This window comes from Harpia harpyja, chromosome 17 (genome assembly GCF_026419915.1).
Source record: "Harpia harpyja isolate bHarHar1 chromosome 17, bHarHar1 primary haplotype, whole genome shotgun sequence".
NCBI lineage: Eukaryota > Metazoa > Chordata > Aves > Accipitriformes > Accipitridae > Harpia > Harpia harpyja.
In genome coordinates this window covers 29,173,783-29,187,603 of record NC_068956.1, presented here as the reverse complement: position 1 = coordinate 29,187,603, position 13,821 = coordinate 29,173,783, and the positions used below count along the sequence as shown (strand labels likewise).

The window sequence follows — 13,821 nt, the reverse complement described above, 5'->3', positions numbered from 1 at the left end:
AGCTTTGCAGGCAGTCCACTGAGACTCTGAACATGTGCATTTGTATGTAAGGATTTGAATGTTGTACCTGGGAATAGAGAGGAGGATTTTATTTTTATTTAGTGGTGTTTTTTATGAGAACAGAGTCCTTCCACATCTTTTGGCCATGGGTTGGGAGGGGTTCATCTCACCTAATCTAGCCATGGGAAGGTGAATGTCTGGGCATCTTCAGAGGATGACTTGGCCTCCTTCAGGGTGTGATTTCATGCTCACGTTTAAGCAGTCTGGGTCCCCATTGCCACACTTGCACTGATGAAGATCTCACTGCAAACAAATCTTCTTTTGTTTTGTTTTGTTTGTTTTTAAGTTTATTAGCTGGTTCAGTTCCCCAGTCTGGATGGCTGCCCAATCCCCAGCCATTGCTGCCAGCATGAAAGCAGTTGTGGGAAGAAGCAGCAGGAGCAGGGAACGAGAGAGCCTTTTCAGCACCTGCACAGGCTTCCATCAGTTTAAGCTGGCACCCTGTAGCGGATGGAGTGAATCATCTGGTCACAGTGCCTCTCATCATCTATCAACTAGAGAAGGCATCTAGACAATTCTCTTACACGAGATCCCTAATTTTAAGGTTGCTGAATTGGGCTGAGATAAATTCTCCCACCAATTTTGGTATATTTTCATGCAAGCCCACATCCTGGGGGGGCAGAGTCTTTGAATGGGTAGAAATGCTCCCATCCTCATTTCTGCAAGGCACAGTAAAAATTTAAGAGTTAGTAAGTCACTTGAGCACTGAAAAGTCCAGAAGGAAATCAGCCATTTTCTTGCTAAAGGTCACTTTGAACAGGATCTGATGAGTAAGTCACGTCATGTAAATGCAAATACATGGTTCTGATGTGGTGGATAAAGCAAAATACAGACAAGCTATTTTAAGTACACACCATGCTGTGTTTGAACTGCAAAAGATAGGATCCTGTAGTAAAAAAATAGCGTGCAGTGAAGTGGGTCTTGGTCAGCATGCATGTGCTCAACAGTGAAAATATGTTTAGATGTGTAATGCATAACAGATTTGTCAGTTCTTTGACAGTTTTGATCCATGCTTTGTATATGGTTGACATATGTTTATGTGTGTGTGTCTTGTCATAAAGTACTATGCTGTTGGGTTAAGGAAGTAAACGAACCTTCACTGAGAAACAAAGAAAAACATCACATGCCGAGACTTTTCTCCTAGACCAGTACCTCGAAATAGTGTTTATGACCATTTCCTCTTAATGTCGGTGGATCCATTGTACAGATACATGGATTTGCACACAGTTTACTGTCTTTTAAAAGGCAATGTATAGGCACTGAGTGCCTGGAATGATCCTGGGCTTGTATGCCCACACCAGTAAAATACTGAAAGAATTACTGGTATAAACTGTGTTGTGAACAATGGAGAAATAATACACGTTATTTTTTCTTTTTCAAGGTGTTCATCTTTACTATGTCGGTGGGGAAGTTTATGCTGAATGTGTCAGCGACAGCAGTATTTTTGTGCAAAGCCGCAACTGTAACTACCAGCATGGTTTCCACCCAGCCACTGTCTGCAAGATCCCCAGTGGCTGCAGCCTCAAGATCTTCAACAACCAGCTCTTTGCCCAGCTGCTTGCCCAGTCAGTCAATCATGGTTTTGAAGTGGTGTATGAGCTGACCAAGATGTGTACTATTCGAATGAGCTTTGTTAAAGTAAGGATTCTTTGTTTTCTCTTGCATTTCTGAACAGGCGAATCCCATCACTTGCTAGCTTTGGTGCAGAACTGGAGCCCATCAAATCCTTCCCAAGTGGGGATTTAGACACCCAACTTGCAAATAGCAATTCAGACTGCCTGTTTTCCAGTGTTGCCTTAAACTTTTAGGTGCTTAAAATCAGTAGCTTTTGTGGTCAACCTGGAAATTTCTTAGATTCCAAAAATTAGGTATTCCATAGGCTTTTTGCAGAAAATAAGCAGAGATTGCATGGTGATGTTCCCCCATTGATTGCATAAAGAGCTCAAATTAGAGGGGCTTAGCAACATGTAAATGTTGTAGCACATATCTTAGGCAGTTGTGATCTCTCCTGTCATTACTGGTTTGCAATAGAGCGTGGTAGAATCGTAGATCTGAAAGGAATGTCTTTATGTCTCTAGACTAATTTACAGTCTCACCATGACTATAGATTGGTATATATGGTCTCAGTCAAGAAACACTGAGTCCTCCTTCAGCCCCCAGTGAACCTGCTAGGAATTGTTGTTGTTTGCCACCTGTCTGATCCCTGGCAAGAGATTGTCTTAATTTCTGATGACATTCACTCTGGCCAGCCACACGACCAGAAGGGCTTCTTGCAAGCACAATACAAAACCCAAAAGAACATGTGACCTTCCCCCTGTTATTTGGAAGAGACAGGAGGCCACCAAAGCCATTACTGTTTCCATGTCTTTCATATCTGAACTTTGCAGTCTGACTGCTCTGTGTGCGATGTATCAGTCTTTGTGGGAGTTTCTTAAATCTTCTGAATGGCCTTCTCACCAGAATAAGATCTCTTGACTCCCTTTAGCACTTAGGATTTACTTAGGTGCCTATTGCAGAATCTAAACCCCAGAGAATGGTAAGTATTTCAAGACTGTTTACAGATGTGCTGGACTGACTTCCTATAGTGCTGCTGGGGAGAGCTAGCAGCAATGTTCAGCCTGCAAACTAGAGAAGTTGCACCATTAGAAGCCAGTTGGTTCTGCTAGGTACCATAAGAAGTGGCTTGAGTATGTCCCTTTGTCTTGCAGATTTGGTTCTATACAAATGACTGAATCAATCTGATTGAATTCACATCTAAGATACTGCAAAACTGCTTGAGGCTCGAGCCCAGTTCCCCTACGTTCTGCAAAGCAGATGAGTTGAGTCCCACACAGCTTTCTGGTCTGACTCTTTCCAGCCATCCTTGGGCACCCATCTCCTTAACTCTCTGAGAGCATTAAGAGTGCCCTGTAACTTCTCCCAAGGGTCCAAGCCAAAATCTCCCTGCCTGTGACCACGCTGTTGCTTTGTTCTTGGGAAGGAACTGACATCTTGCTCACACACAAGCATTAGGGGAAAAAAAAGAAAGCAAGACACCCAACAAACAGCATTTTCTTTAATGGAAGACATGAATGGGCATGTTGTTTGTAAAGGCAGTGTAGCCAGTTACGCAGTATTTTCATTATCTCAGCGACTCAGGGGCAGTCTCTTTGATGTGTTATCTGCCTCCATGCCCAGCATGGCAGCAGAAATGGTGGTGTTGATGCATTAAATAATGCTGCTGCCATATTATCACCTTGCTTTGTTGAAATAATAGCAGCCGCTTAGTGCCTCAGGCACCAGAAGACCAGAGGGAGGAGTTATTTTGAACCCTTTCCCATGACCTTTGGAAAATGGCTATGCAAATCTCATCTAGGTTCTTCCTTCCTGGCCTGTAAAGACCCTTTCCTGTACTCAGTCTTCTCACATTACTTTTCTCCCAAGGCGTGAGCCCCGATGTGTCCAGTCTGGGGACAGGTACGCCCCTGGGTGTTGGGTATGCAGCGCACAGAGGAGCATGTTGTCTGTCAGAGCCACGCACCAAGAGCCCCAGGTGCAGAGCAGACCTGTGGCCTCTCCCCTGATTTGTGTCCAGATGCTGCTCGTTACCTACAGCCCATAGGGCAAGCAGAACCAAAGGGCTGGAGACCCTGCCTCCTACCCCACTAATGCTCGAGCTGTCAGCTGGGAGGCAGGGAAGGGTAGGAACTGAGATGCGAGAAACTTGCCGGGACTGTGTCATCTTCTGGACATGGGACAGAGGGAGGTGAAGGTCCTGTCCTCTCTGATACCCTTCGTGTGTCCACGGAGCAGCTGGGAGGAGCTCAACCCTCAGGCAAATGTGAGTGTATCGTCAGTGAGAGCAGACAGCAGTTTCCATCCATCGCTGCTGATAACCAAAGCAGGATGGCTGTTGTCCCCGCTCCACAGATGAGGCAGCTGAAGCACAAAGTGGAGAGACTGGAGAGTTTCTCCAAGCTGAGGTCTGAACCCAGCACCCTCCCTCACGCATTTCCCCAGGTCTTGGGGCTAAGGGGACGACTCAGCAGACTTGGCCGTTCCGCTACACGAGGCAGCTCAGCGCCCTGGGATGTGGCTGGAGAGACCTGTTGCCCACAGGAGCTGGGAAGGGCTGGCAGGAGCAGCAGGACCCCTCAGCTGATCTCCCCCATGCCAGAAGGCACATTACTGTTCTCCCCGTGGGGTATCAGTATCCTCTTCCCACCATCTACGCAAAACACCACCGCAGCTTTGCAAGTTGTTCCCATTTTATTCCCTCTTTAAGAGAGCTCCACCTCCAGGTTCGTTTCGGCCCGGGCATGCAGGAGGCTACCTGCAGCCCCAGAGTGATGTACGGGAGGCACAGGGGGTCCGGCCCTCCTGGCATTTCCCCTGCCGGGAGCTCCGGCCGACAGCCTGGGACGGCAGCACTGCGAGGGTTTGGGAGTTGCCAGCAGAAGGAGGTGGGCAGCCAGCCGCACGTGCTGCCAGGCTCCTCCAAATCGGGCAGGTTGGGCTTGCAACCTGTAATTCCTATTCCTCCGGATTTTCTGTCCCGCCAGACAGCAGAGGTGCACCGACTCCTCTGACACTTGCCTTTCTGGCCGTGTATCTTCACTGCAGCTGAGTACTTAAGACTTCACAAACTCAGAAGTCTGACTGTGCTGATTTAAGGAGTGGCATTTTACGTAAACATTTCCAGAACATTAATCTGAGGTGCCTACGAACACAGGCCCTTTCTAGCCTGATAAATTGCTGCCTCTTTAAAAGTACTCTTTGGGCTTTGGTGGGTCCATATCTTACTCCTCTGCTTTCTTCCCCCTTTTCTTCATTAAGTAGAAATGGATTTTACCCAGACCACTTATTATGGCATCTAGTTTTGGTGTCGATCCTAGTTTTGCAGCTGATCATCTAGAGAAATGGGTTCTAGCAGCCTCGGTTGTCCGAGTTGTTCAGCACTCTACGATTTAGGTACCTTTGGCAGGCATCAGTCTTAATATGCCTCCATGTCCTTTTTTCATGACGAGGATATCAACACACCTGACTAGCATAATGATAGGTAAGGCTCAGCTCTTCTGATCAGCGGCCCACGAACAAGGAGCGAGCCGCATCCTGCAGTGGGACCGTGTTTTGCATGTTGCCCTACGGAAATCCGAGTTCGGTTCTGGCAGTGAGACAGCCGGTGAGCTGCGAGACTTCGGGCTGTGACTTGGATGTCTTGTGTTGCTGTGAAATCAGGCTGCCTGCTTAACAAGCAGACACTGTGCCGGCTTAAGGCGCGGGGACTTCTCGTTCTCTTTTCTGCCTGCCAGTACCACATCCCCATCTTCTGTCAGATGCTCCGTACCCCTTATCGCCCTGACAGAGCTGGAGAAATTCCTGCAGGACTTCCCACTGCAGACAGCCAGGAACTCCCGTGGGAAAAGAGGACATGTTCAAGCGTAGAAAACCTATGGAAAATGTCTATACATAGGTTAGGTATGGTACATAGGAACCTCGCCAGAAGTTTCCAGAGGTTCAGACAAATACCTAGAACTTCTAGAGTCTCAGACTGGTAGGATGCATCTCTACCCATAAATGAAGCCGTGCCCAGGATCCTTCCCAGTTCCTGTTAAGGTGTTATGACAGGGCCTGGCCTGCTTTTCGTCTGTGCCAGACAGCAGTCTGGCAGACTTGCCGGGCATGCCTCTGGGGTGCGAACAGCAGGGACCGTTCCCCATGGGCTGTTTGCAGGCAGCCAAGTTTGGAAACAGGCCTTTCCGTGCCAGTCGGTCTCAGCATCTGGAAGTGTGACTGAGCATTTTTAATTTAATAGTATGGAGTCCCTGATAACTGTGATAACAATGACCTTGAAATGGAGAAAAGTTTCTAGAGAGAATTATCCCTAGGACAAAGCATTAAATCTTGGGAACTTGGGTGATGGACTACCTGTAGTTGTGTTAGACTGTCAGCACTGGAGTTGTGATTTAATTTAAAAAAAAAAAAAAAGCCAAACCTCACTTTTCGGTCCTTTGATGCTTTTATAGGGCTGGGGAGCGGAGTATCATCGCCAAGATGTTACAAGCACGCCCTGCTGGATTGAGATCCACCTGCATGGACCGTTGCAATGGCTGGATAAGGTGCTGACACAGATGGGCTCACCTCATAACCCCATCTCCTCAGTCTCTTAAGAATCATCTCTAGAATTCCCTTAGGATGGATGCTATTGCAGGCAGTGGCTTATAGGGTTTCCAGTGAACAGAAGCTTCTATATGTAGATGTATGTAGATGTAAATATATCTATACATAGTCTACTCTCCTTTTTCTCTTTTTTTCCATGTTACATTTTGTGGTTTCTAGTTACTCTGATGCCAGTACAATAAGTTTAGAAATTCAGGTATAGTGTTATCTGTTCTCTAGTACAAAATAAGCCAAATTCCTGCAAAAGTGTCAAACATTTCCTGTGAGCATCTTCATTCCCCAGCCAAGCCAATAAATGGTGCGAATTCTCAGCACTTTCATGCGGATTCAGAAACCTGGCTGTAGCTGTTCCTAGTAGGTGAAATTCACCCCTCTGCAGGCAACCAAAGTCAGATCTCTACACCATTTATATCCATTTTACATCCTAATTTCAGGACTAAAAGAGGACCTTAGACGGTGCACAGGACTTGTGCATAGAGATGACTTTTGTCCAGTGAACTGAAGGACTAAACTGCAATTCCAGTCTGTCTCCCTACTGCAAAGCACGATGGGGCAACAGATACACTGAGGAGCTGAGGCACCCCTGTCTCCCCTAGGATTTGGCAGGAGGAGGGAGCCCTCGGGACGCATTCAGCACTGGAGCCTTATCAGAGCATTCTGGACGCATCCGAGTAGTCTGATACTGTTAACACAGTAGCGTACGGTACTGCTGCACTGAAAAGCAACAAGCTCCTAAGGAAAAAAAGAAGAAAATTTGAAATATATGCCTATAAGTTTAAAAACTAATTAACTTCCAGTGCTTTTTTGCAAAGTACATACATACTTGCATATGTATCTGGCATGTAAACCGAATCCTATCCATTATACAGTATTGATGTAGTTTGTTTTAAAGTTAGGACTCTGTAGTTAGACTACTGTGCTGATATCAAGGGTACGTCTAAAAGGGACTTGAACTGTGATTCAGAAAAGGGAAATGAAGTGTGCATTGAAGAACCGAATAATTACTTTATCATTCGTCTTGGGGTAGTCTCTGTACTGGGAAGAGGAAGCCCCAGGCTCACAGGATGCAATGAGGAGGAGGTGGGAGGCAGCCACGTCCACCCGCTGTGCGGGCCAGTCCTCAGGATCTGATGGCAACGCTCGGGTCTGACAGCAAGGGCTTCCCTGCCAGTCACTTCGTACGTCCCCATGGATGGTTCCTCGTCTTAGATACAGGCTGCATCATTTGCAGTGCTTTTGCCTCACCTGCAGAGGATGGTGAGGCAGTGTAAGCCACGAACAAGCAAAGAGTGAATCTATGTGCAGAACCTTTTTTAAAAGCTCCTTGTCCGTGGTCCTTCTGTAAGCAGGGAAACCTATTGCCCGTACTCTCATCCACAGAGCCAGCCTTACAAAATGCTGTTCACTTGGTAACCTTTTCTGAGGAGGCAGGTGAAACTCTTACTACATTTTGATGGTCCCCCTTACCTTGCTGAAAGGGTAGAGGATTATTTCTTTCCAGGCATAACAGTCCACTGGAAATGGTTTTGCTTTAAGGGTCAGAAAGAGCGATAACTTCTCCAATCTCATTCCTCCTTAGAATACGCCAGAAGTATCCTGAGGGAAAAAAAATGTTTTACAGAATGTTTCTGTTCTTCTCACACAATATCTGGTGCTACATATTTTACTGCATAATTAGAAGAGGATGCCTGAAATCTTCAGCTACATCACATATGCAAAGGAAACACCATTCACTGGAAAGACTTTCCATGTGTTTTAGATGCTATGTAATACCTGTTACAGGGTGGTAATTATGAAGAGAGCAGAAGAATCAGTAAACTAGCAGGGTTGCTTGGTTTGAATGCATTTTCAGCTGCCTGAAGAATTTGTAGGGCACAGAAGGATAAATTATTGTTAAGTTTGAGCAGTAATAGGAAGTTGTATAGGAAATCTGTAAATGCGAAGAATCCTATTCTGTCACCATTTGACATCAGCAGTGTCACTGTGGGATAGGAAAAGCTTTACAGTCTCCCGCAGCAATTAAATCCAATAATGATGTTACACAGAAATGCCAGGCATGCCATGTACTGTTCAGAGAGATCAGTCTGGAAAAAGACATGTTCCTCAGCTCCTTCTGTCATCAGTGTCACTGTACCAAGGTACTGGTAACACCATTTTTAACATGTTTATTGCACCCTTTCGCCAGTAATTTCTCTGTGATTTTCACGTTGCTCATCCCTTTGCTTTCTTAGCAGCTAAGGACAGAGAAAATCACCTCTTCTGTCTAGGACCTAGCTCTGTCCTTCATCCTAGATTCTTCCTTGCCTTTTAGGCTGAAACCTCCTTCGCTCCTAATAGAGAGAGAAGCCTAGGGGTTGCTTTTAGACATTCCCAGCATTGTCATCTTCCTCGCAGAGAGCAAAGGTGGGCGTTCTGAGGCGCATCTGCTCTTGGGCAGCTCCAGAACCTGGTTTCCTGCTGATGCTGCGGAGGAAAACTGGATGGCCAGTGAAGAGAAGCAGGTTCCTCTGGGGCATCGTTCATTTCATCCTAAGGCAGGTATTTCAAGTAGGTGAAATACACTGCGCTGTGAGCACGCTTATGTCTTCCCATTGAGTATAAGGGGAACTCAGGGTCACTAGCTCAGATGTGGACTGCTACATTGGACATATCCAAAAGTAGGTGAGGTGGGCCCTAGGGAAGATGTGATCGCTTTCCTAGCCTAGTAATGATGCTTGCTCAGTAGGTGCCTAAATGTGTTTAAATGGAAGTTGGTAAATTCAGAGCAGTTTTTCCCTTCCTGTATGTCTACTTTTATAGTAATCCTCATACAAATAGGACTTGGCTTCAATGCAGTCCACACATGCATCTCATTAAAGGTAGTCACCTTAATATTCCCTTACTAGTAAGTAAAGAGGCATTTCTGGAGCATGATTTTCTGACCTATTTAAAATGTCTGCATTAGGATGAGATGAATTTCAGCAAATTTAGCTATTTGCTGAAAGTTGGATCGAAGCATCTGATTCTGAGCAATCAGCCAACAGCCACCTCAGAGTTGTTAGCCTTTGGGAAGGCTGGTATCACTGCGTGAACTATTTCCTACTTTTTGATGGCCTCTAGGGCCTTAGTCCACTGTACGAGATGCTGTGCAAACACACAGCAGCTGACAGCTCCTTCCCAAGAGAAGGGGAGAGCTCACATCACAAGGGAGAAGTGGTAACGGTGGACGAGGCAAACAAGTAAATAGGAAGATGAGACCTGCCTAGATGCAGTGATAAAAAGTAAGGCTAAGAAGCCATTTATTTCCCTTTCTTTTTGAACACTCTGTCTTATAGGCTTCTCTAGTGTATGTGAATTGAGCTCAATTAAAAATTCAGGTTTCTTATAATTCACAGCAATTTAACTTTGTATCTCACTCTAATATCTCCCCATTTTGGAAGGAGATATTTTCTGCTTAAAGGTCTTCATGAACCTATCAACCTATAGTCGATTTAAAGCCTTTAAATGTTCTCATTAATACTCAAGCTTTGGAGATAGGCTTCCTGAGAGATTTAAAACCACTTGCAGGGAGACTACGTAGTCCAAGACAGATTTTTATTTTTTTATATATGTTTTTTGAGCCATCAACAGTTCAAACCCTCTTGAAAGTCTCTGTGGAGAAGTATCATGCATCACCAGGCAACGGTGGGAGTTTGATCAGGTGGAGGCATAAAGCTTATTCATCATGGTACGTAGACCACTTGTTTTCCTATTAAATGGTCAAGAGAAGACAACTGCTTAATTGCTGCCCGTTCTTCAGCAGCACCAGTATTAATGTGCTGTTTGCATCCAGAGGTGAGGGGAGCAAATCTAGCACGCTGCCTGCATGGAGCCATTCAGTGGCACTGCTGCTCTGACGGCTCAGTCCCATAACCTTGCACTGTAACAGCTGATCAGGTACGGTATGGCAACGGCTGTGGCATTCAGAAGTGCGGCATGTGCTTTGCCTCCCCATCAGAGGCTACACCACAAATGTCTTTACTCATGAGAATTTCATGTTTTGGCATGCTCAGTCTGAAGGATAATGTGTCAGCAACACAAAGGGGAACTGTGGCCCCGAGTAACATCAACTGGAGTCGAGGAAATTCCTTCCGTGTCTCCGGCAGGTACTGTGTCAAGACTTTCACCGCCCTGAGCAGCCTTCTCTGAGTGGTCCCTGCCTTGAGCAGGGTGTCAGACTTGATGCCCTGCAGAGATCCCTTCCAATTTACATGATTCTGTGGTCTATGCAGAGATTCAGTGACAGCTGGTTGCCACAGGCAGGAGCTCTCTTAGCAGAGGTGGTTTCAAGATGAAGCATGTTTATCCTCAGCTATTTCTGCATGACTTCGGTGCAGAACAGAGTTACAAGGTATTAATGTTCCCTCAGCATAAGATCAACACTGCAAACATTCCTCAGTGTAAATATCATCTCCGCCACACAACTCTTAAAATGGAAAAAATCAGGCATTTGTGACTGTAACTTTATCTAATCTGCCCTTGTTCATCCTGGCTTCACCTTTGCCTATAAGCTCTGCGAATCAGAAAGTCTCACCAGCGACTGAGGAGTTGCACAAACAGCTGGATTTGAAGAGGCAGCTCAGGCACCGTTTGCTTCTTGGCTGGATGGAAACAATTTATAAAAAGAAGCCTGATCGAATTTAGTAATTTTGAAGGGATCTCAAGTATAAGGCCAATTTTCTTGGCTCATTAGAGACTTCTCTGGTGCAGCTATAGCTTTCAGGAATACTTGAGCACTACATGGTGCTCAGCACAGGAAAGAAACATTACATCCTCTATACTATTCACCTCTCCTCCTGGCTCCCCATAACCTGACTTCTTAGAAAAATCAAAACCAAACACAATGAAGAAAGATTAATGAGTCATAGGGCAGAGTAATTAAATACCATTTTTCAAAGTTGAGAAGTGCTGCCCAGAATATAGATTTATATCATCAGAAATGTACTGAATGTAACATGTCCCATGTGCTGTCCAAGCCAAAGGCGAGAGCTCCTTGCTCTGGAGAAGCCTGGAGAGCAGGCTCTTAGTTGGACATCTGAACCCCAGCCCTTCTGGGTGAGTGGAAACCCCACTGAAGGGGCTGAGAAGATTTTTCCAGAGGACTTATAGTTCATGGTTGGTTTCAGTAGCCAGAGATGCAGTGAGACAATGAAGGGACTGGGGAGGAGGTGCTCCGGGGAGCAGATACACTCAGTGGTCATCGCTAGAGGTATCAAGGCAGTACATGCTTGGGCAGCCATTGTGTTCACTGGAACTTTTTACATTCACATCTAAACTAATCGCCAAGACCTGTTTTAGGAGCAGCTTGGAGTACCACCATCCTTGACCTGGTGCTTCCTACACACACTGCCTGGCTGAGTGTGCCAGCTGCTTGGTTAAGCCATTAGGTATGTTGGGGCAAATGGCGTCCCATGTGATGCAGGGAGTAGGCTCTCCTTGCATCTGGAAACTGCACTTGCAAGATTAGCCTCTGCCTCGCTGCAGGACTAATGAGTTCAGCTTTGGGGCAACCGTTCAAGGACACTATCAGCACATCCAGTTTGTGCTCCTCAAAGAAAACTGCAGTCTGAACAGAAACTGCACGACTGAAAGAGACGGATCATATAGAGCGTCTGCCTGGGACCTGTAATAAAGCAACTCGCTTCATGCCTAGGTGGGAAATTGCAGTGCCCAAAGGAAGATGGAATCAGCAGGAGCTTTCACAGGGACTCCCGACTATGAAATTACATTTATAACAGGAACTAAGAATGGACAAGAAGAATGGCTTCCCTGAGAGTGACTAAGAGGTCAGGTTACCATCAAAAAAGAGCCTGATAGAGTTGGTTCCATCTTGCAGCAGGGAGAGATTATATGAGACTTTAGATCTGTGGATTAAAACCTCCTCAACCTGGAGGCTTCATTGCAGTGACTGAAACAGGGCTTCTTCGTAACGGCAGCTCTGGGCGGACCTTTCCGCAGGGTACAGAAAGCCTGAGTGGGCCTTTAGTCTTTGATCAGCAGAGAGAAATCGCTTTGTGTCTCTAGCGCAGACAGACACTTCTGCATGTTGTGCACCAGCACAAAACACAGCCTTTGGTTTGTACTGATCATCTACTCGTAGGAAGCTCCGGCGTGGCCAGGAGCAGCCAAAATCCTGTTACCTGTTCACCCCAGGGCTTTCCAAACAGCTTGCCCAGGCGTGCCTTACATTGTATTGCCATATTGATGCCACAGTATCCTGCCAGGGAGGGGAGGTGTACGAGAGTCCTCTCCAGAGGACACCTCCACTTGCACCTGGGCCGTGCTTGCAAACTTGATGCCTGTACAGATAATGAGTCTAATTTGCAGGCCACGTCTCTTATGCAAGGTAGACATAACCACTACGTCCTCCAGAGTCAGCTACTCTTCCCTTATAGCCAATGTGAACATTTGCAGCTAATTGTGAACGGTTTTTAGATCTTCAGTCATAGTGTTTTTATTATCCATGGATGCTGCTATTTTATATTCCGTGTTAGTATTCAAATAATATTGCATATGAATAGCATAGGAAGAAATACACCAACCAGTTAATAATTTTAAATACAGACCTCATCAGCAAAGAAAAGCTAGGAAAAACTTGCTAAAGCCTGACCCCTTGCACTTTCACAGTAGCGAGCACATCATGTTTTAAAGTGGTTTTTTTGATGCTAAAGTGTGTGTTAAATCTTATTCAGAGTTATGTCCATGAGGCGCTTTGCAAATGAGAGCAAGGGAACAAACGTAATGATGAGCAGAGATAATGCACATTCAGATACACTTTCTTTGCTTACTCAAGCAATTTGAGTTTTTAATTATTTAGAATACTTTTTAAGTACAAGTCAAATGTACCACAGCATACTTTCTGCAGAGAAATCAGTGTTAGCAGTTTAATCCCTCATTTCAATATCACCTCTGTGATACAAATGGGGCTGAGAAGCGAGACAAGAAAGTGAAGAAACAGGCCTTTTTGTGTGGATCAACAAAGCCGTAAGGTTGCAAAGTTCTATGCAGTCAAGGGGCCAAAATGGTGGATTTGAGCAAGGCGTGGGTTTTTTGCATTAAGTACGAGCTATCAGTCTGGTGCCGAAAAGCACCGTGAATCATACATAGATTTAATGGCGTCACTTGTGTCTATGAACAATTCTGCCCTCTCTTTTCCATCAGAATCAAAGCAAAACATCTGCACCATCCAGAAGAAAGTATTATTCACAGTTAGTGATACTCTGTAAAAGCGTAGATCGCTGTATAAAGAACGCTACTTGGACTCTTGCCTCTTGAGAATGAAAAATCTCAGACATTACTTAGTTTCAGGAGCCTGAGAGATCAGGGCAGCTCAGAGTCCTCCAGCTCTAGCCCATGCCCTGTTGTATCAAGAGAGATGTAACAACGGCTAATCAAGTGGACACTTTCACAAGCATTCCTCCTGCTGCATTTGATTTGAGGCATTCTGAAGTCAACGTACTTAGTCTGATGTTTGAATAATACACTTTTTAACACACTCCATTTTCTTTGGCTGGAATTATTCTATTGTAAAAGGGATTATTCATGTCTTGTGTTTTACTGTTAATAAAGGTATTTCTGATTTAA

The 13,821-nt window shown here is 45.4% G+C and overlaps 1 protein-coding gene across 2 annotated transcripts in view; it reads left to right on the top strand.

Moving 5' to 3' along the window:
• Window positions 1-13,821, top strand: part of SMAD9 (SMAD family member 9) — a 43,969-nt gene extending 30,148 nt beyond the window's left edge. For both annotated transcript variants that reach the window (XM_052812734.1, XM_052812735.1), the window contains 2 exons: window positions 1,442-1,698; window positions 6,066-13,821. In XM_052812734.1, the coding sequence (XP_052668694.1) occupies window positions 1,442-1,698; window positions 6,066-6,209 (401 nt within the window). In that variant the 3' untranslated portion in view covers window positions 6,210-13,821. The remainder of the gene's footprint in view (window positions 1-1,441; window positions 1,699-6,065) is intronic.